The 22646-nt window shown below is 56.1% G+C and overlaps 1 protein-coding gene and 1 long non-coding RNA gene across 3 annotated transcripts in view; one reads left to right on the forward strand and one right to left on the reverse strand.

Annotated features, from left to right (window-relative positions):
* KLF13 (KLF transcription factor 13) overlaps positions 1-22646 on the forward strand; it is a 45650-nt gene that overhangs the window by 19937 nt on the left and 3067 nt on the right. The window contains exon 2 of one of the 2 annotated variants that reach the window (XR_009541996.1): positions 19811-20452. Coding sequence is in view for 1 of the 2 variants with exons in the window: in XM_060157058.1 (XP_060013041.1) it covers positions 19811-20100 (290 nt within the window). In the remaining variant the exon portion in view is untranslated. Of the gene's footprint in view, positions 1-19810; positions 22373-22646 lie in introns of those variants that run through there. The other variant, XM_060157058.1, reaches the window with a different exon arrangement.
* LOC132524740 (uncharacterized) lies at positions 11327-14181 on the reverse strand. Its single transcript, XR_009541998.1, has 2 exons — positions 13954-14181; positions 11327-13393 (listed from the first exon to the last, which is right to left on the reverse strand). It is a non-coding gene; the product is annotated as an uncharacterized LOC132524740 (long non-coding RNA).

The raw sequence follows: 22646 nt of genomic DNA on the forward strand, positions 1-22646 counted from the left end.
AAGCCCTTCAGAGGGTCCCAGGGTCCCCGAGCTTTCAGAGCGGTCTGGCCTGTGGCCTGTGTTTTGAAGCCGGTATGCAAGTTGTAGGCCGGAGGGGAAGGGTCTGCCTGAGTCACAGCGGGGAGTGGGCATGGGGACCCAGTGATCCTGGTGTGGGGGAGGGTCGTCCCATAGGTGGCCCAGGCTCTTCCACGCGTGGACGTCTGTGAGCTTCATCTCATTACAGGTCTCGGGGGATGTATGTGAGGTTTCAGGCAGGGTGCCCCCCTTAGGTCCTGTCTTCACCCACTCGTGTTTAGAGAAAGCAGTTGGGCGTGTAAAGAAGCCTCCTGGCTGACTTCAAGGGGCCCACAGGGTGGCTTTGGTGTGGGGACAGCCTTCTAGGAGGGCCTCAGGGGTGGTCCGGGCCAGTGCAACAGGGGAGGCCCACCAGGTTCTGAGATGCCCCGCAAGCCGGGTCAGAAGCCAGGGTGCTGGTGGGGCTGCAGCATTTTTGAACTTGTGAGGAGCCCAGCTTTAAGGACCTTTCTGCAAGAACATGAATAGTGATGGCAAGACTAAGGACACCAGGAGGGTGGACAGCCACGCGGAGAGCTCCATAGTGTCCCTGGCAGTGACATGCCTTTTCAGATGACCCAAATCCACCATCCCTGGACCGGGTGGCAGCTTCTGAGTTGGGTCCCATCAACAGTTGGAAAATGTGTGCTCCACCCATGTTATGACTCGCTCTTGGTGCTCTGGGACCAGGTTAGATGTGAGAGTGTTCCTATTTCTCGTAAGAAGTTGACTTTACTGGAAGACTGCAATTTCAGTGCATTGCATTTGTTTTTATTTCTGATTAAAAAAGTCAAGCATGTTCGTGAAAGAGGATTTGGGAGACAAAGTATTGAAACTTAACAAGGAGGAAAAGCAATAACTTTAATCCCACGAGCTACTACGTTAACAGGTCAGCCTGTGTCTATTTTAACATTAAACGTGGTATCGTCCCACACGGTCATTTTACGTTTGGCCCTTTCCCACTCACTGTAACATTCTGTCATGGTCACATCTCCAAAGTGCCTACTGGCTCTTGGACCTGGCCTTTCATGGTTGCCCAGTGCGTCCTCATCTGTTCGTCCCTGGTGTCCTAACCGGGCCCTGGGTTGAGGAGCTGTGACACCTCCTGTGACTTGCTCTTCTGTCACCCAGGTTGGGCTTGTCCTTGTGATTGTCCTGGGAGCCAGCAAGGGAATGTGCATTTCGGGGCAAATTGCCTTCTAGAAGGGAAGAATGTGTGTGAGAGCACCCAGCCGGCACCCTGGCAGGAAGGGTGTTGTTAGGTGTCCAGGGTGATAAATGGAATATTTATAAATGGAATGGAATATTTATAAATGGAATATTTCCTGCCATATCAATAAACAAAGGATGTCACAGTCACCAATGATTGCAACTCTCCAAGGAGAGCTGGTGAGCCCTGAGAAAACTCAGGGCTGAAAAGAATACCTGCCTCCTAGCAGTCATCAGACTGCAGCCACTCCCTGCGGTGAGCCCTGAGGAAACTCAGGATGTGAAAATACAGGCCCCAGATAGCTGAGGTGCACATCAAAGGAAGGATTTCAGTGAGCCCAGCGTCTTCCCACACACAGAAAAGCGCTAAATTCCTTAACTTGAGATAATCTGGTTTTCTTTATTTAACAAAACTTTTTGACGTTCCCAATTACCTGCTCTTTGTTGCAAAATTCCTATGTATCCTGGCTACTCCTCTCCCCTCCCCTCCTCGGAGCAGTTTCTCAGAGCTATCTGAAACGCTGTCTCCTGGGCTGCAGTCTTCATTTTGCCCCAAATACAACTTAACTTGGAGCTCTCGCGTTGTGCATATATATATTTTTTAAGTCGACAAAGGGCTCTGCAGGACTTGGCTGGCTGGGAAGGCCCCAGACCCGCTCTTTACCCCAGGACGCTCAGACTGCCCTGTCGTACACCCCACCTCCCGGCCCTCAGGGCTGGAGGGCGTGTGGTTTGGCCTCAGACGCCACTGTCTCTTGGCCCTGGGAAGGCGGCCGCAGAAGCTTTGCTCATCTCTGGGGCTCAGGCCACCCCAGAGCTTTCCATCTCTCCTCAGCGCTGGCGTCTGCCGGGGACTCTCTGCCTGGACTCCGATTCCACCCCTCAAGACCCCCTGGCTCTCTGCTCTGAACACATGGCTCTGGTGGCCAGGGCGGTGGCCGGCCAGGCCCTGGTCAGCGCTTCTGGAGATGTAAATGCAGCCTTGGCCGGCCCCCCCCCCCCGGGGGGAGTGTGGGTCTGGGCCCTCCTGGCTAGGTGTGGGCTGGCATGCACCCTGCGGCAGCTTCGGTGACTGAGATGAGTGCACGTGTGACAATGGAGTCACACACGGTGACTCCAGCTCCTGGCCCTGGGCTGGCCCCGTGGAAGGGTCTCCGAGGGCAGTCGCTGTGTCTTGGGGACGAAGCCCCATCCTCGGGGCCAGGGCCTCCCCGTGGCCTCTGCGTTCCAGGCCCCTGGGGGCTTTAGCAAAGGCTGTGCATCGAAGGGCCAAGCCGAGTGCCCTTAGAAGGAAGGGGGACGTTGCTTCCAGGTCCCAGGACCGCTGGGTGCGACCTCTAGGGGAGTGCAGCTCCCTGACCGCCTAGCGCCGATGAGGCCGGCTGCCCTCCCTTTGTCCATCTGCGGCCTCCGTGCGGCCGGCCCCCCTGGGGGCGGTCGGGAGTCAAAGCGCCCGCCTCCTAGCCACGCCCTGTGTGCTCAGGGCCTCTGCCTCCCCCCGCCCCCCCCCGCCTCCCCCCCTCCCACTCCGCCGTGTGACCTGGCGAGACCCTCGTTGGGCCTGATTTCCGGGTCTGTCCCCAGACAGTTTTACTGGGTCAGGTGAAAAGGCGAGTCCCCGTGGAACTAGGCAGGAGCTCGGAGGCCTGGCTTCACGGCACAACCACGGGGGGTTTACAACTGCTGAGGCCCACCGCCCACACCCGCCGCCCCCCCCCCCACCCCGCGCCTCCACGGGAGAAGAAGTCAGCCAGGCTAGTGCCAGGGAAGTCACCAAGGCCGTGGGGGAGAAGGCCCGCTCGAAGGGCGGCAGCAGGAAGTCCCCGTGGGAGGGAGGAGGGGAGCCCCGGGAGGGGCCCTGCTGGGCAGAGTCCCTGCCATCTGGCTGGCCCACCCCGAGCTGCCCCGTGTCTGGCCTGGTCCTGGCAGGGGTTGGGCAGCTTCCAGATTTGTTTTCATTTTCAATTCCCTTTATTGCTCAAACCACCTCAGGGCCACAGAAAACAAATCGTTATCCTCAGCCGACCTCAGATTCCTGGCCTCAATTGTTCGCCGTTTGCTAATTTTAGCTTCTGATCATTTCCACCCTCGTCCTCCCCCCAAAGGGAGACACACACCAAGAATAGCGCCAGGAAGGGGGGCGGCGGTGTCTGTGGCCAGAGTTCCCACAGCCATCTGGCCGGGAGTGGGGGCGGCCCGGGGCCTGCCGCGGGGACCCCCAGGCCCTCTCAGCGGGGACCCTACACCCTTGGGGCACGGACGTGAGGAAGAGAAGGAGGACTCTTCTGTTTCTCCTTTTAAACAGAAACCAGGCTGTTTCTGGGAACGCTCCCACTCCCCCATGGCCCTTCCTGGCTCTCGGACCCCTGGAGGCTGCAACTCCCCAGCCTCCCAGCCTCCAGGGCCAAGGAGACGTGGAGAGTCTGGGGTACAACGTGGCGCTTGGCTCGGCCAGGCCCGCTCCCCAACCGGGGCCCAGGGCCCCAGCCCGGCCTGCAGGCCACCACCCTGGCCTCAAGAGGGCGGGCCCGGAGCCACTGACCAAAGCCCAGCCTGGGGTGCAGCGAGTGGGCCTCGGGGACCGGGGGAAGGGTAAGGTCCAGCAAGCAGGGTGGCCTCCTGGCCAGGCCTGCTGGACAAGAGAGCAGAGCCTGCGAGCAGCACCCCGCAGCCCCGCCGCCCTCCGTTCTCTGCAGGGGATGCCGGACACCCCCTAACGTGTCAGGGCGCCCCCATTCGGAAACCAAAGTCTAACGTGTCTCAGGCTAGAGTAGCGCCGAGTAACGTGGAATAAAGACAGTCGAAGCCCAAAGCACGCTCCCCCCCCCCACCGGTGCCCACGGAGCTAGGGAGTGGGGAGGGTCCCCCGCCTGTCCCTATGCCCACCCACCGTCAGAGCCGCATCACGGGGAGCAGGCAGCTCCCAGGACACAGCCACCTGACTCCTGACCTCGGTACCTGATGTGCTCCTCTCTCCTTGGAACTGTGGGCGCGGTCTCAATCGGGGCTGCCTGGCCCAGGTTCCGGTCCTGAATGTGGCCTCGTCATTGCCCGCCCTGGATGACGGCCCACCTCTGTGTCCTTGGGCTCTCTGGGCTCCTTTACTTGGATCCTTCCATTTTCTTACTTTTGCTCTCTTGTCATCCATTTATTTGTCTTTAGCTCTTTTTCTGTGAGACTTTCTCAGTGTTCTCTTTGCAACCCTGAGATTGAGATTTGAGTCTCTGCCGTATCCCCCTGCTGTGTTCTTGCTTTCAGACCCAGTTTCTGGGTCTCCTCTCTTTAAGGAGCATCCTGTTCTTGCTTCACAGACACCATATCTTACCTCTGAGCATGAGTGACAGCTCTGGAAGTTTCATCTCCGCCCCTCTGCATCCCCTGGGCTGCCTCTTTCTGCTGGCCTGTTTGGCGCTCTGGCCCGCCCGCCCACGTCAGAGGCTCTTCTCAGATGTCTGATGGTCGGTGGTGACTCGGAGTGCTGCCCAGAAGCTGGGAGCTGCCTGGGGGTGTACCTGCCGCAGCGCTGGGAGGGAAAGCCCCTTCCCATCGCAGGTGCCACTGCTGCCTCTCGGGCTGTGTTGTCCAGCCCACCAGCCAGGGCCCTCCTTTTGTCTTTGTCTAGAGATGTTATCCAGGAAGGACAGCCAGAGCCCCACCCAGCCAGCAGTCTTCTTAGGGCAAACAAGAAGGCAACTTTGTGGGGAGAGGAGAGGGCTGCCCCAGAGGGTGGTGATCGCATGACTCTGCTGGTCCTGCAACGTTGGAACTCACTCTGGGCTGGGAGGACTCACCTAGGCAGGGGGGACTGGCTCTGGGTGGGGAGGACGTGCCCTGAGGAAGCATGAAAAGCAGAGTTGATATAGCCCCCCTCATCATGAAAATACACCTCGTGGTTCATCCAGAACTCATTGGCCAGAATCAGTTTTCAAGGCCCATCATAGCTGCAAGGGAGTCGGGCAGGAAGCATTTTAACCTGGTGCAATGCTGCTGCAAAAGCTAAAGTCATGTTGTCTGGAAAGAGAAGACTCTAAAATACAAAAAAAACAAAAAACAAAAAGAAAAAGAAGACCCGGACAGTGGGTGCTGGGCCAGTGGGCACTTAGCTGTTTCTGCCACAGTCACCAAGCAGCTCCTACACATTTGTCCTTGGAATGGGCAAGTGTTGAGCAGGGAAGTGTCTGGCTGGCAAAGGTGGCCACTGTGTGAGCCAGTGCTAACACATCTGAGGAACCTCGGAAATCACTTACTTTCACCAGCATTTGCTTTTTTACCCAAGTGGCACTGTACTAGCCCTTTGCAGTATCTAAGAAGTACTGACTTATTGCTCAGAAATAAGCCACATGGTCACTGCTGTCATGATCACAAAATGTGAGTGCAATGGGTTTTCCATAGTTCACTATTTGAACTATAGCTGTCAGCTCTCTTTAGGCTTCTCTTGGCTGGGACAGGTTCCCAGACTTTCCTGTTTCCCCTGACCTTGACAGTTGTGAGAGATGGTAGCCAGGGATTGTGTAGAATGTCCCTCAATTTGTATTTGTCTTGTGTTTGTCTTGGGGTGAGACTGGGTTTATGGCTTTGGGGGGAAACTACCACAGAGGTGAAGTGCTCTTCTCATCACTTCATATCAGTAGGAGAGTGGTACCCACGTGACTTACTGCTGATACTTATTTTGTTGCTCAAACGTTCCAGCCTTGGGCAGGGACTGGGTCAGGTTAGCTCCTGTGTCCCTCGGAGCTGCCCCCCACATGTTGGCTTCTGTGCACTTCCTCACTTTCTGGCCTCACAGGCTGCTTCAGGCTCGTCTTGTGTGTTTCCCGCTCTAGTCCTAGAATGAGCCATTCCTCCACAGATCCCTGTTTCATTCTACTGGAAAGTGGTATTTAGAAACCAAGATCTGGGTGCTGTGGTGCTCCTTGCTCCCAGGGTGTTGCTGCTTCTAGCCCTTCCCGGTGGACAGAGCCAGGAAACATGGATGAGTCGTAGCCTTTATACCGTTACGCATTTATCCCTCTGTGTGCACTCGGGTCTAAGCATGGGTTCACACTGTCTCATGAGTTCATGACATCTCAGACACCAGGGAAGCCCCCCAGGAAGGGCTCACTGGCCTCCCCCGGGTTCAGCTATAACCACCCTCTCCAACAGCGAGACACAGGCTCCCACCACCCCACCGTGCGTTCACCTGTTTGTTCAGCCCCAGCATACGTGTGAAGCATTTCGGGGATGGTCTACCCTGGATTCTCTCGTGAGAAGCTAGAGCTTTGTTCAAGTGCAGTTCCTCCTGACGGCTCCTTGTCCCTGCCCAATCCCCCACCCCCAGAGGCCATGCCATGTGTTTGTAATAGGGCCAGAGTCTGCCGTCCCAGTCTGCCTTCCATCCTGGGATCCCCAGCTGCCTTTACAGACTAAACATTTGCAAATATTCAAGCGCATTCACGGTGAAGTACAGCTTATGGGTTTTGACAAATGCAGGGTCTTGTATCCACCATCCCAGCACCAGGCCCAACAGTTCCATCGCCCTAAAAATGCCCCTGTGTGGTCAACCACTTCCCAATCCTTCAACCCCTAGAACCCCTGGTGTGTGTTCTGTCCTTGGTTTTTACCTTTGGTGTAAGGTCATCTGAATAGTCACACAAGGTATAGATTTGGGGGTCTAGCTTTTTCGACTTAGCAAGACTCATTTAAGGTGCATCCGTCTGTGTGTGCAGGAATCGGTGGTTCCTTTCTTTTTATGGTTGAATTGTGCTCCGCTGTGTGGATGCAGCTCGTGTTCATCCACTCACCTGCAGAAAATGCTGACTTCCAGTGTTGGCCGATTGTGAATAAAGGGTCTTTTCCCGTGGCGAATGCCTAGGGTGGGATTGCTGCCTCGTCTAGTGAGTCTGTGTTTAACCTCATGAGAAACTGTCAAACCGTCTTATAAAATGACTGTCCCACATTGCATTGTCGCCAGCAGCAAACGAGTTTCAGCTACTCCACCAGCGTTCAGCACGGTCAGTTTTTTGGATTCTAGCCACTCTCACTGTGTGTAGTGCCATTTCATGGTTTTACCTGCATTTCCTTGATGGTAAATGATATTGAGCGTTTTTCACGTGGTGTTTGCCATCTGTACATCTTCTTCAGTTGAGTTTGGGTCTTTTGTTCAGTGCTACAATCAAATGTTCACTTACTGTTGAGATTTAAGAGTTCTTTATATATTTTCGACACGAGTTCCCTTTGCTTTTGATCAGCCTCACGTGAAGAACATTTTTATCAAGTAAAATAAACCTGAATCTTTAGTTTTGGATTCCAAACTCATGTCCTTGCCTTTCTGGGGTGTTTGAGAAAATCTCTGATGAGATAGCCTGAAAGGCCTGAAATGTCCCTCCCAGGCTGTCAGCGGCTGCCAGGGCTAGTGTGCAGCAGATAGATCACAGATTCCCGGGCAGGGGATGTTCCCCCCAAGACTGCAGTCAAGGGGGCCGGGGCCTTGACCGAGTCGCTCCCCTCAGCTCAGGGAAGATGCTCGCAACTTCTCTCTGGAGGCAGTTAGTGAAGTGACCATCAAACAGAGAGGAAAGAAGTGGAAACGTGTCTGTTCTTTGGGTTCAGCTCACGAGTCGCTCAGGGCGTTCAATCACCTGGAGAAAGTCCCTTGTGGGTAGTAGTCCGGGATCTGGAAGCTTTTGGGGTGGGAGCCGATATGCCTCTCCCTGCATGTCCCTTTAGGAGAAGCATGGGGTTGTGAGCCAGTCGTGTGTGTGTGTGTGTGTGTGTGTCTGTGTGTGTGTCTGTGTCTGTGTGTGTGTGTCTGTGTGTGTGTGTCTGTGTCTGTGTGTGTGTGTCTGTGTGTGTGTGTCTGTGTGTGTGAGACACAGAGCCAGACTCCAGAGCCCTTTTCTGGAGTGGCTGCTGGCCACCTGCTGGCAGAAACCATTGGTATTTTCTTATTGCCATTTGAAAGGGGACCTTGGGAACGGAAATTTTCCAATGTGTTTTGTAACCCTTAGCAAGCACAGGGAAAACACCTTTCTGAAATTCCTGGCATGTGGTCCTTTTGACCTTTGCAGGCATGTGCGCCCGTGCGTGTAAATGAGCGCTGCTCCCTCAGCAGAGGCCAGGGGTGCTGGCTTCCATGGAAGCAGGCCCATTCAGCTGAGCTGGAGTTTAGTGAGACTGTTATTCTGTAACAGAAGTCTGTAATATCTGTATACGTATATAGATATGTATGGACGCGTATGTATACGTCACTGGTGTATTGCATTCTTTCTGACTGCAAAAAACAGTGCAGTTGAAAACTATAGGAATTCAGAAAGGACGTGTGTGAGTCCCGTCTTCCCTAGATCACCCAAGATAACCGTGCGCCCTTCCTGCAGTTATAGCTCTGCAGCACGTGTGTCTCCCATGTGCACAGGACAGTGGGGCTCAGCCGCTCTGTGGTCTGTGTTCCTGGTTGGCCCGTGGGAATGGAACTGCGTGTGTAAGTGGACCCCAGCCTGTGGTTTGCGAGAACATCAGAGAGACAGCCGGCCGGCTCCATGCTCACCCGCCCCACCCAGCACGTGAAACCTGGTTCCGGTGACCTTGGGGGCGACTCCAAGGAGCACCATCTCGGGGTCCCGGGGGGAGGAGGAAGCTTTCACTGGCCCTCCCTAGGCATTAGTCCCCTGCGAACCTGTAGAGGAAGGGGTCGCTCCAGCCCTGAGGTTTCTGGGGGCACTGCAGGGGTGAGGATTTCAGAATGGCTTCTGCTTTCCTTCCTGGCCCGTGTCCCCAGGGTCAGCTCCCTTGGACATCTGCTCCAGGCTGGGCCGGAGGAGGGCATAAGCACAGGTGCAGGACCAGGTAGGATGTGAGGAGAAGGGCAGGCCCTAGCCAGGCCTGTGACAGGGGAGGGGCCGGCCTTTGTCCCCTGATCTGGAAGGCCCCCGAGAGTGCTGTTCTCCCCCGTCAAAGTGGGCAGTGCGGATCTCTTCAGGTGGGGAGAGCGCGGGGTGGTGGGTGGCCCCCCTGCGCCGTGTGTGCAGCCCGGGATGCACGGAACAGCACCCAGGTTTGCTGCAGGGCAAGGCCTCCGGCCTACTGCTCCAGCATCTGCTCTCCACAAACAAAACTGGGTATAAACTGCTCCAAGTGGCCGAGGCTACCCGGGCACTGGTGGATCTGGTGACCTGGGCTGCTGAGGGTGGGGCCCGGGAGCTTTCCTGGGCTCCTTCCTGGGTGTCTGGGGTAGGTCTTCTGCATCTTCAACTGTTGTAGCAAAAGTAGGTCAGTGACTGAGGGTTTTTTTTTTGCATCAGCTCCCTCAAAAACCAAAGGCATTTTAGGACTATAGTATAATGGCTTATTTATTTTTATTCTGATTTATTTGCTTTATGAAGTCAACTCTGAAAAGTCCATTGTTTGGCTCTGTTTTGTTTGAGCCTCGTGACTCTTTCCCTGAGGGAAACAGGGCTTGCTTCTTGCACCTGGAACAGGCCAGGTGTAGGTGCTGGGCCTGGAGGCGGGGTGCCGGGCTCTGGTTTTGAGGGTGCTGCCTCTGGGCGCCCAGTCCTTGCAGACAGGCCAGCCTCTCAGGAGAGAGCCGCCCAGCACTTGGCACACGTTGGGTGCAGGCAGGGACACCCCTGCCCAGGCTTGGGGGCTGCTGGCTCCTCCCTGGGGAGCCGAGGGGGGGCATTCTGGGATGAGTGGGGAGGGTGGTCTCGGCGGCAGGTGCCGGCCTCTGGGCCCCATCTGGCTGATGGGCCAGTGGCCTCCAGGGTTTCCTTTCCTGCTCTCACCTGGGACGTTGTGGCCGAGGTCAGCATGGGCAGCTGGCCACAGCTGAGCCCGGTCCACGGTGGGAAAGGAGGAAAGCTGGAGGCGGGCCAGCCACGCCTTGTGTGAGCTGGGGGAGGTCACTCTGACTTTCGACCTCAGTTCCCGTCTCTGAGATGGTCCGTCCTGACCCCTGCCTGCGTCTTGGGGTGGGTGGGGTCCCAAGTAGCGCACCTCGAGAGTACACGCCTGTGCGCCGTGGGGTCCCTGCCATCCAGGCCTACCCGGCAGGCACAGCGGGGAGGAGCTGAGGGCTGGGGGAGGGGGCCCAGGAAGAGGAAGTGGGGCCAGAGTGGTTGCACAGGCTGTGTGGAGAAGCGGGTGAGAGCAGGGCGCCGCTGTGTCCGTGGTGAGTGGCACAGGAAGGGGGTCGCGTGGCCCACCGGACCAGGCCCTCTCCCAGGGGCCTCGGCTGACCTTGAAGAGTCGGCTTCTTTGGGGCGGGGGTGGCCAGGTTGGCCAGGGGCTTGGCCTGCGGTCTGGCTCCGGTGTGAGTCTCTTCGGACCTCTCTGTGTGGCCGCCGGTGACTATGCCACCCCCGATGTCCCAGTCCCACAAGGCCCCAGAGGCTCTTCCACGCTGTGCCCGCTCCCCCTGCCCCGCGCACACCCTGCCCTCATCCTGGCTTTTTATGGTCCGAGAGGAAACCCTTTCCCAGTAGCCTGAACAGGACCCCCAGTTCCTACCTCTTCACCGAGCGCTGGCAGAGGACACCGATCCTCCTGCCTGGAATTTGGGGTCTGCGTCCTGACGGTGGGGTGAATTCGCCTGGGCTGCAAGGGGAGGAAGGGTGGCAGCCGGCGCCTGCCCTGTCCACCTGGGCTGGTTCCAGAGGGTCAGTCAGTTGTGGGAGGGTGAACAGAGCGACTTTTACGACAGGAGCCTGGGGGACCTCCAGTGCATGATTACAGCCCTGGGTCTGCTGCTGTTAGAATGCGTCACCGTGGTCTTTTAAGTCAGGCCAGGTCTGTCAAACTCTTTATAAGGGAATGCCTTCCAACCCCTTTTGCAGTGGGACCAGGGGCTCTGGAGCCCTGGGGTCCTGCCCTGGGAACTCCTTCTAGAAAAGCAGATTGGACTTAATTGCTGTTCCTGAGTTTCTCATGCTCTCAGGCCCACCCCCCTGCCAGGTTCTAAGGGGAGCCCTTGGACTGGTATCTGTGGCAGTGGGATTTGGGATGTGCTGTGGAAACAGCCTGGCCAGGAATGCGAGCGTTGTTCATTTAACACCCGCTTTTCAATTTGTGTTATTTGTGGCTACTGTTTCCTAGTTTGCTACAGATTTGTTTTTAATTTTTTGAATAGGTAAATGCACTGTGTGTTTCAAAATCCGGGGGTTTAAGTCATCTCCCAAGGAAAGTTCTCCAAGTCCCCCTTGCCCTCTGTGCGCTCAGCTCTCTGCCCCCACCATCCTCGGCTCCAGGTTCTCAGATGCCCGCCCAGAGCACCTCTGCAGACACAGGCAGACGTGCGTGGGTGTGCACGCAGTACTCAGCCTCCTGACCGCGCGTTCTGCTCAGGACCTTGCTTTTCTCACTCAGCGCTGTCCCTCAGAGACCTTTCCGTCTCAGTTCAGAACGTGTTCCACTCCTTCTTCACAGGATTCTGTCTTACGGGTGTCTGTTCAATTTAGGTAACGGGCCCTGGAAGGGCATGAATTGTTTTGAGGCTTTTGCTGCACCGCCCCGCGTAGTCAGGCACACATCCCATCTTGCAGGCGTGCAGGTGTGTCTGTAAGATAGCTCCCCCGAGTTGTGAGTTCAGAGGATACGCACATCTGTCACTTGGATAGTTATTGCCAAGTCGGCCTCCGTAGACATTGTGGCAGTTTGTACTTCCATCAGCAAAGTGTGGGAGTACCTGTTCCCACCGTCTCAGCGCCCTGACAGGTGAAAAGTCAGGTGTCTCTGGGGGTTCATTTATATTTGTCTCCTGAGGGGTGATGTTGAGCATCTTTTCAGATGTTCAGGAGTCATTGTACCTCCTGTTTATGAACTGTCGGCCACAGCCCTTGCCTATTTTTCTATTGAGTATTATGTTTTCCTTTTAATTTCTGTGAACTCTTCCTGTATTGGAGATTAGCCCTTTGTAACAAGAGCTGCAGATATATTTTTCTCAGTTTGTTATTTATTTTTTTGCCTTTCCTTGTGGCTTTCTCTGTGGAGACATATTTTATACTTTGTTGTCAAACTTATCAATCTTTTCACTTATGGGTTTTAGACTTTGATTCATAGAAAGAACTTCTATCTTAGCATTTTAAAGGAATGTTCTCAGGTTTTCCCCTAGAACATCTGTGGTTTCACTTTTCCCATTTAAATCTTTGACCCCTTCAGAACTTAGCCTGGTTTAAGGTGTGAAGCATGGACTGGTTGTTACCTAGTTGTCCTAAGACATTTTTGGACACTGCCCTTCTGCCCTGCCTTAGGTGTCACTGCTTTCTGCTACACAGTTCCTGTGATCTTAGAATCTGGTCCAGGCATTTCCGCTGTGCTCCACTGCCGGTCAGCAGCTTGTGCAACGGCATGTTGTATCTGGTGGTCCAGTCCCCCCACCTCATTCTTCTTCTTCAGCATTTTTCTGGCTGTTTCTATGTGTTTATTTTTCTGAATGAATTTTAGGATCAAGTTGCCCTATTCCAAAACAAAGCAAGGCAAAGCAACAACCCAAAACGTCTACTTTTAAAAATACACCTGCATCCATTGTACAAACGTGGAGACACACGCATCTGCAGAAGGCAGATTTTCTTGTTTAACCCGTGCCCCCAGGCTGTGTGTAGCAGTCTCCAGCCAGGTGCCGCCTCCTTTCATGTCCTGCCAGCCCTGGCATGTGCGAGAGTACACAGGAGCGTGTGATGAGCCACACGCGTGCACCACAGCAGCGGTGGAGGAGAGCACCCAGGGCAGGGGCAAGGCCAGGGCCAGGCTGTTTCAGCAGAGATGAGCACTGGCTGGTGTCTGGCTGGGGACGCTCCCAGGAGCCCCACCAGTGATAACAGCATATCTCCTCTGAGCACCTGTGTGTTCTCCCACTTAACCCTCACAGTTACTGTGAGATGCGGCCTTGACAAATGAGTAGGAGTGCAGGAGTCGGGGAGGGGCAGGCGCTGACCCCTGCAGAGGCTGCTTCCATGCCGAAATCGCCTCTTCTGCCTGCTGAGTCCTAGGGTGAGGCGGACCCCACTGAGTGGCAGCTCTCTTTCCTGGGCCTCACCTCCCTCACCTGTACAATGGTGGGTAAGAGCTTGCAGCCTGGACTTCCCAGGAGATGGGGCATCTGTGTGTCAGCTCCATGTGGGTCTGTAAACCACCGGCAGAGTAGTTGAATGTCCTCCTAAAGAAAATAGGAAAGTCAGCCTCCCCCTCGGAGGACAGGCCTTTCTGCTGACCCCAACCAGCTTGGCTTCCCTTAGAGGCTGGTGGTTGGTCAGCCCCAGTGGTCGGCCATCTGCCGAGATGCCTCCGAGTGGGAGGGAGAGCGGGCCTCCCAGGAGTGAAGAACGTGGCCGTTTTGAGGTTGGGAGCTGGAAGCAGCCCTATGCTGGCGACCACAGATTGGAGCTATCTATTGATGAATGACAGGCCTCTTGCTAGCAGCGAGTAGCTGGGGCCTGGGAGCCTGGGAGCAGCTGTTTCTCTGTGGAGGCCTCTCCCCGTGCCACCCTCTGACTCTCTGGACCAGCCCTGCCTCTCACCATCATCCTCCCAGACACACACCTGCACAGATGCCTGGTGCTCACTGAGTTCTGCTCTTGCAGGCCTGGGTACCCCTGCGCCATCTGCTTTTCTGTCCCAGGGCCCCTGGTCAGAGATGCCTCTCCCCCTTTCTCCCTTCCACGGAGGGAAGCCCAGCCAGGCTTCCCCGATCCCGGGCCAGTAGAGCCCGGCACTCACCGCCCAGAAGGGGCCCTGTTCTGCAGATGTTGTTCTGGTCCTGGCTCAGGGCGCACACACACACACACCCCAACTCCCCGCCCCTGACTGCCCACCAGAGGCTCACAGACAGAAAAGAGCCACGATGGTCTTTTTTGTAGGTGCTGTTGGAGCCAGCACCTCCCTTCACCCCGTGGAGGCTGGCAGTTTGGCCGAGGCTGGATGGGGCGAGGGAGGTCACGGGGAACACGCCCTTGACGGAGGGCGAGCAGGAGGCGGTCTGAGCCGGAGCATGCGCACTAGTGAGCCCAGCTGCACCTGCGGGGGGCGGGCCTGGGGCGGGGCCAAGGGGGGTGGCTCCGCGAGGAGCCTCTTGTGGCTTCTCAGAGAGAACATACTGTTCCCGCCCAGGCTTGCGGCTTGGGCAAGAGTGTGGGACGCCCTGTTCCCTGATAAGATGAGGCAACTGCTCTCGGCCGCCTCGCAGGGTGCCAGGGAACATTTATGTAACCCCCGCCCTGCCTGCCCCCGGCCCGCCCGCACGACCTGCTACCTGCCTGCGCCCGCCCCCAACTATCCACCTCCCGCCACTGCATACCCCCAGGCCCGGCGCCCCAGCTCCTCCCCACACTGCGCCCCCAACGACCAGCACCAGCAGGTCCTCGACCTGCCACCACCGTTACCCACACCCCTCAGTCCTGGCTCCTTGGGGCCTAGCACCTACTGGCGGGTACCCACCCTCCAGCCCCCGGGTCCCCAGCGCCCCCTAGAGTGACCCTGGCCCTCCCTCCTCCCTGTGCTTCCAGCCCCCTTCCTCCTTCCCTCACTAGGCCCTCTCGCCATCCTGTCCCAGTGCCCCCTACGCCCACACACCTGCCGCCCTCCTGGCTTCTGAAGGGGGGGGGCGGGCAGAGCGACCTGTGCGCACCCCAGGCTTAGGCTCCAGGGAGGCTGCAGGAGGCCTGGGCCCCCTTCAGGGGTCTGGGGTCTGGGTCCCTTGTGCGCTGGGCCTAGCTCCCTCCGGTGGCAGCCCCGCGGTACCGCTGCTGTTTCCCGGTCGCATCCCAGGAGGAGGCAGGTGCGGAACTTGAGCCTGGCCAGGAAGAGGCTCGGCTTTGTTTGGTGCACGGGTGCACGCCCCGCCGGTCCCGGACCTGCTGGCCCCTGCCCCGCTCTGGGTGCAACCGCCCCTCCCCTAGCTCAGCTCAGCCACGTGCCACTTGGGGTGAGTCCCTGAGCGGCAGTGGCGGTTTTCAAAGTGAGGCCCAGAGACACCTGCAGGGACTCCAGACCCTCCAGTTGAGGTCAGAACTATTTTCTCAACAATAGCATTATTTGTCCTTTATTTTCTCAAAAGAATACAGTGGAATGTTCCAGAGGCTGCATGATGTGTGATGACATCATCCTTCTGACAGCTACTGGAATATGTGCTTGAGTTTAAATGTTTTTGTTTTAATTTCTACGATAAATGTCAATGGGCATAACCCAGGTGAACAAAAGCTCCCCGGGTTCCTTACTAAAAGGGTGAGCAGTGCTGTTGTGGAGGTCTCTGGTCTCTGTCCCCCAGTACAGGCTGCCTTTGCCCCATCCGTTCACAGTTCTCCCGCTGCCCCCTGGTCAGCCTCCCCGGTGCCGCTTGAATGTCACCACTCAGAGGCCAACCAAGCGAAAGCCGGTGGTGCTCCTCGCCAGCCTGCATCATAACTTCTGAATGGTTTATCCGTCTGTCTGTGGACCAGCTTATTGGCCACCTGGAACGGGCTGACAGAAGAATAGAGGACGGACCAGGGAGAGCCCTGTCTGTCGACATCACACCCACGTTCCCAGGGCTGGGCACTGCTTTTGTGCTCCATAAAAGTGTCGTGCTGCTGATGTCCCAGTAGGCCAAGGGCTGCGTGCCGGCCGAGTAGTGATGCTGGGCTTTCCCCACCCGCCACCGGGCTGCCGGGCACCAACATCCCATCCTGTTGGATGCTGCCTTTCGCTGCCGCCCTGGGGTCATGCATCCCGTCTCTAATTATATACATCTAACGCGCCTCCCAGGGTTGCAGCAGAAGGACCCTGAAAAGGACAAGCCTCCCAGTGAGGACACAGGGTTCATTAGGAAGCAAGACTGAGTGTGGCTTTGGGTTGGTTCTGTGCCCAGCACCCCCACCCCCTGCCCCTCCCGGCAGGCCCAAATCCGAGGAGACCTAGTTGACAAGAATAATAGATAAGAGCAAAAATAACATCTCGGGAGTAAGCACTGGGCCTGTACCAGGCGCAGTGCCAAGGGCTGGTTGTGTGCAACCCTGTAGAATCCCCACGTGGACCCCACTGTGAGGATGGGGCACTGTGTTCATTTCCTGTGGCTTTTGTAACCAATTAACCACAAACTGGGTGGCTTAGAACAACAGAAGTATGCTCTCTCACTGTTTTGGAGCGCTGAAGTGTGAAGTCAAAGTGTTGGCAGCGTTAGTCCCCCCTCCCAGTGTCTGGTGGCTGCCCCAGACTCCGAGTCCCCTGGCTTACGGGTACATCACTCCCTGGAGTCCTTCCCCCTTTTCTTCTAATGTTTGTGATCTCATCTCATGATCCCTACCTTAATTGTATCTGCAAAGACCTTTTCCCCAAATAAGGTCACATTGACAGGTTCCAGGGGTCAGGACTTGGACGTATCTTTGGTGGGGCCACTATTTACCCACCCCTGCAGGCAGTGAGGCCTTTGTCTGAGGCCACGCATCAGTACACCACGGAGAGAGGAGCTGAGCCTCATCTGTTGGACCTGGTGCACCAAAGTCTTGAGTGCAGCGCCGGTCACGTGAAAGGACGCCACTGTATTTCGTGCTGGACCTTTCCAAACACTTAAATGATAACTGCGCTGTGAATCTCCTAGGGTGGGATTAGTGTGCGGTATTTCTCAAACTTTGTATTGATTCTTCCCCCCGCCCCCAGAACCGATTAACAGTTTTAAAATTCTGACTTGGTGTTGGGCTAGATATTTAAAGAATTACTTTTCAGCATTCCTTTTTATTGTTATCAAAGACATAAATGCATATGATTTTTTTAAAAGACACATAACACAAAAGAGTTTGCAGCAGCAAAAAAATCCTCTTCCCAGTCCCGCCTTATTCTCTAGAGATCAATACTGCTCTGATTTTAGTTGTCTTGGTGGTTACTGCCATAAATAAAACTGTATGATTTTATTAGTTTCTCATTTTATCAACTTTAGATGCCATCCATTACCTCCCTACCCTGAAATTTAAGGAATTACCTCATTCCTACCCCTCCCCCACCTCCTCCCGAATTGATGGTTATATGATTGTTTTTAATTCTTTTGTTGATTATCCTTATAGCTTTTAACCTCATTTAGAGATTTCCTTTGACTGCACATGGGTGTATTCCTACCTCTCCCTTAAACCCACATTCTCTCCTGGGGCCACGAATCAGTGGTATGGGCTTTGTCTATAAGATCGATTCTAAACACTGACAAGTAGTGCTGGGGTTCACATGATCACGACTGTGTGAATATTGCTTCCGTATGCCAGGGCCTCTGTTTGGAACTGCATTCATTCCCTTCTGCCACCTCATGGGGTTGTTGTGAAGGATAAATAATACACAAAAAGCCCCTAAAACAGTGTTTGGCTCGGAGCTCTTCCTTCGTTCTCGTAATCATGTGGCATTTTAGTTTGCTTCTAATTTAGACAATTTTCTTACATGTCTTCTATTTTTCCTGGAGTTACTAATTGCCTCTCTTTTTTCCCTTTAACCAAAGAATAGTATGTGCCTTGGCCGTGTCCTGAAATGTGTTCAGCCTCTTGATCATGCTCTATGGTACATGGAACTCCCTTTCTTCTTGTAACCCTCCCTCTGTGATTCCTGGCCCACAGCTCCAGTGGCCCACCAAGTCTCCCTCACTCTTGTCCTGGGATGACCCTTCATTGTTCGCTTACTTCCCTGGCTTCTCAGTTTTTTCTTATTTTTGCTAGAGTGTGCAAGGTAAACTTGGGAGGCTGTGTTTCTCTGTCATCTAGCAGCTAGTGTAACTTACGAGAAGTCTGGTGTGTGTCGCAGCCTTGCTCCCTCCCAGACGACCTGCTTCTCCCCTTTCTCTCCAGTAAGTTTTGGGATCTCTTGTTACCTAGTGTTCTGACACTGCAGATATTCTCACAGCAGGAGCCTTTCCTCACTCCTCGGCCCACCTCTGTGCTAATAACCCTTTCCATGTTAGTTTCCTGTCTCCTTTTTTTACTCTGACAGATACTGTTCTATTGTTTCTTTGGTAATTTCCTCTTCTCCATTTTTTTGTTCTTTTCCTCAGTGTCTTCTGTTAGTTAGATGTCGTACCCACAGGATTGATTCCGTGACGCTGAACTTCTAGCTCTTACTGTTAGTAACAGATGGGAAGTGATGGTTTGCTCTCTTGCTTGATTGTGAAACCACCCCGCCCCACCCTGCCCCCCCCCATAACAGAAAATCAATAAGGAGAGCAAACAGAGCCACACACAGCTCTCAGCCTCAGCATTGCTAGGAGACAGAGAACACTGCAGCATTCACGTTTTCTAGAGCTGTTTTTTTTGTTCTTTTTCTGGGATATTTCCTTGAGTACGTTTCCAGCTTTTCTATGGAATTTTTGTTTGGGCAGCAACACTCTCAACTTCTAAACACTATTTTTTGTTCTCTGAACTTCCTTTTTATCCTGTTTGCTTTATGCATAAAATTTTATCTGAAATTTCTTTGAGAATGCTAATTAGAATTTTTAGCTTAATATTCTCTTCTGTTTCCCGGCTTTACTCTTTTTTCCTCTGGAGTCAGTGGTTTTGTTGCTCTTGGCCTTTCCCTTTCATGCCACTGGTTTTCCTTGGATGTCTGGCCATCTTTGGGTGTCTGTTTATATTTAAGGTTGATGGGCTCATTTGGAGTGGGGCAGTGTCGATTTCCTCTGCTGAGGCACTGGTGGACCAGCTTCAAGGGCTGGCTCTCAGCTTCAGGGCCAGAGTCCGGGAGGGAGGGGGAGAAACGGGGCAGGAAAGTGTACGGTGTGGCCAGCCCCAGTGCCAGAGGGCTGCATTCTGGGGTGCTAGAACCCCCTGCTGGTTCTCCCTGTGCAATTGATGTCGTGTGTGTGCGTGGTTCAGAGTTTGCCTGGGTAAAGGCTGGCCTGCCCCTTGCCCTGAGCAGGGGATGGGAGGGAGGGACGAGGTGCTGACCGTAGCCAGCCTTCCTTACCTCCCCCTGCTAGGTGTCACCCCGCAGCCTCCTCCTGTGCTGCCTGTTGGCCATGTTGGAAGATCTCTGAGAGGAGGAGCTGCAGACTCTAGTTGGAGCCTGTTGCGGTAAACAGACATCTCCGTCACAGACTGTCAGGCCCTGGAAATAGTCCATCCTGACCCATTCATGTTACAGATGAGGAGACTGTGGACCATCTGAATGGTGGCTGGGCGCTGGCGTCAGCAAATTGTCTGCAGGCCCTGCAGGGCTTGGGGCCTCTGGAGTAGGGCTCCTGGTGGGGCCAGGGTGGTGTGGCCAAAGTTGCAGGCCTGCGAGCTCTCCCTGACCCCTCCACCCTCTCCTCCTAGTTTCCCTTCTTAGAGCCCAGGGACCGGCCTGTGCTCCCCGCCACCGCCTAGGGACAGCTGACCCTGCAGAGGGTGCTGCGTGGCACGCCGTGCCGGGTACTTGAGGGGGCCGCAGCACCTGGCATGCTGCCATTTCCTCTCGGGAGATGTCTGCTTACATCCACCCTGCGGACAGGAGGGCGCTGGCACCCACACCTGTACCCTGAAGGATTTGTCGCCGAGGCTGTCAGAGACGGGGCACCGAGGGAGGTGCGCAGGGAGGGAGGGGCAGGCTTGGGTGTGGGCTGTGACTGACCCTCCCTCTGCCGTGTCGCCCACAGGGGAGCGCCCCTTCGCCTGCAGCTGGCAGGACTGCAACAAGAAGTTCGCGCGCTCTGACGAGCTGGCGCGGCACTACCGCACGCACACGGGCGAGAAGAAGTTCAGCTGCCCCATCTGCGACAAGCGCTTCATGCGCAGCGACCACCTGACCAAGCACGCGCGCCGCCACGCCAACTTCCACCCAGGGATGCTGCAGCGGCGCGGCGGGGGCTCGCGGACCGGCTCACTCAGCGACTACAGCCGCTCGGACGCCAGCAGCCCCACCATCAGCCCGGCCAGCTCGCCCTGAGCGCCGGCGGCGCGGCGGGGTGGGGCGGGGCCTGCGGCAAGCCACGCCCTTCCTTGCCACGCCCACCCTAGGCCCCGCCCAGCCCCGCGGCCTCTCCTCCTTACCATAGCCATGAGCAGATGCTCTCACTTCCTCCCGTGATTCCGTGTCGTTTCCTTTTGTAATCAGAAGAGAGAGAACTTTATGAATGACAACAAAAAAAACGATTTTCTTCACCTCAGGTGTCAAATTTGTAAAAAAACAACGAAAAAATTCCAAAAAACACCATCCACGATTGCACAAGAGACATACCCACGAAGGTGATTCAGCGGTGTTGAACCCCCCTTTCTCAGGGATGGACATGTTCCACGAGGTCAGTGAGGACACCCCCTTCCTGCCGCCTTACTCTGTACATAGATTTGCACTCTGGAATTTCCTTTTACGTTTGGGCACACACTGGGGGCAAGGCAGTGCAGGTGAAGCTCAGCGCAGGCGGCGGATAGGCCGGTCGGTTAGTTTGGAGCCGTGGTCACCGACCTTGTGCTTTCAGGGCAGACCCCCTAAGCAGCGCCCGCGGCTCCCTCTTCCTGCCCCCTGCCCAGCTTCAGCCTCGCCCCAGCTGGCAGTGGGCTCAGAATGCAGACGGCTCAGAGGGACGCCTTAAGCCGTGATGGGTAAGGGGAGGACTCCCCAGGGAGACTGTAGGGGTCCTCGCCTCCGGGACCCTGCCCAGGTCCCCCTCGGAGCGCCGGAAGCAGAGATGCAAACCCGTGTTGGGCAGCCGGCCGCACCATCTGATGTCCACATGGCCAGGGCCCCCGCCCGCTGCTGTGTCCCCACAGAAGGCCCCAGGACCTTCCACTATTACACCACGTTCTCTGACTGGCCTCCTACAAGGGTGTCCGAAGGTGTCATTGGTGCGTCCAGTTCCCACATTCTCCCCGACCGGCCCTGCTCTTGGGATGCCTTTGTTTGACACGATGGGTAAAGCGGGGCCACCCGGCCAGACGCTCTGTGTGTGTGGCTTGCTGTGGCCGCGCTCGGCTCTTCACAGAGACTGTTCCGTAGCAAGAGACCGGAACATTGTGACTTGGAACGTTGGGGGGTGGCGAGGCGGATGTCATGGGAAATGCAGTCGGAGAACGTGCATTCTCTTTCCTCCCTGGGGAACACCGGACGGAAGTTGTGGGAAACGCTTTTTTCAGACCCACCGTGTCCCCAGCTCAGAATTAGCGAACCCTCAGCTTCTCCATGAGCCCTGTGTCCCCTGGACTCCTCCCTTCCCCTCCTACCTGGGAGGCCCCGGCCTGTGGGGCAGTAGGGTGCAGGGCCCCACCGCCAGCCTTTCCGTGCTGACGGGGGCGGGCAGAGAGCCGGGGACGTCTCTCCCGGAGCTCTGACCTGGGCAGGTGGGTCAGGCCGGGCTCCAGCGCACTCCTCAGTGGAGAGCTGAAGCCACCACCTGCCCAGTCACCTCCCTTCCCTTCCTCCAGGGAGTCGGGGCCTGTAAATACAAGTCCCCAGGACAGTGTGTGTGGGTGTGAGTGTGTGTGTGTGTGTGTGTGTGTGTGTGTGTGTGTGTGTGTGTGTGTGTGTTGGGGCAGGGAGTGTGGGTTTGGGAAGGACTTGGGGTATCTTGCAGAGACCTCTGTTCATTTCGATGAGGAGGGATGATCCTTGGGACCTCAGAGGGCCGTAGAGGGGCTTCCCTGAGCCCAGAGTGCCTTGGTTGTGGTCATTCTGCTTCCACCCCGAGCCGGTCACGGCGAGGGATGCAGCACAGAGGAACCCCGGAGACCCAGGCCCAGCTGGTGCTCGTAGCCCCTGGGCGGCTCCAGAGCAGATGGGCACCCTCTGTCCCTAGCAGCCAGGGGCAGGCAGGCTGCTGTCTGCAGCGCTCTGGTTGCCATCTCTAACTCTGCTGTTTGTCAGCTGGGATCAGCCAGTGGTGTGGTGGTGGCTTCTGAGTAGCGTGGTAGCTCCTGAGCTGTGCGGGAGCGTTGCTCTTGCTATGGGTGGGAACCAGGCGGGAATGGCGTGGGGTGAGGGGGTGGCCCCACCCTGGCTCTCGTTGGGTTGTGTGACAGCCCTGCTCGCATTTGGTCCAGGAGAGAGAACGGGACGTGCTGGCCACCTGGACGGAGCCGCGCCCTGAGCACCTGGGGTGAGAGCTCTTCACGCCCGGTTCCAAAGTGAGGCCCGGAAGGGCCCTCGGAGGTCCCTCCCAAAGTTGTTTCTGGGTGGGGCAGAGAACGCCACACTCCGAATACACTTCATGTCTCAGGAACTCACATTCCAGGTTCAGGAATTTTATTCCAAAGTCCTTTGGTGTGCTCGCCCCGCACGGGTCCCTGAAGGCAGGGAGAAGCCACGTGCCCCGAGGGGCCGCGCTTCCTGTGACCTGCCCGCAGCATCGCGGAGCAACAAGGGTTTCTGACCCCCCTGCTCTCTGCATATAGGAAGGGGGCAAAAGGACTCTAAACCCAGTCATCGTGGAATAAAAGAAGAGTGGTTTGTTTTAGAGGCGGGGTGGGGGGGGTGGGGGAGGGAGAGCGGGCGTTTGCTGT

Source organism: Lagenorhynchus albirostris, chromosome 1 (assembly GCF_949774975.1).
Source record: "Lagenorhynchus albirostris chromosome 1, mLagAlb1.1, whole genome shotgun sequence".
In the NCBI taxonomy this organism is placed as follows: domain Eukaryota; kingdom Metazoa; phylum Chordata; class Mammalia; order Artiodactyla; family Delphinidae; genus Lagenorhynchus; species Lagenorhynchus albirostris.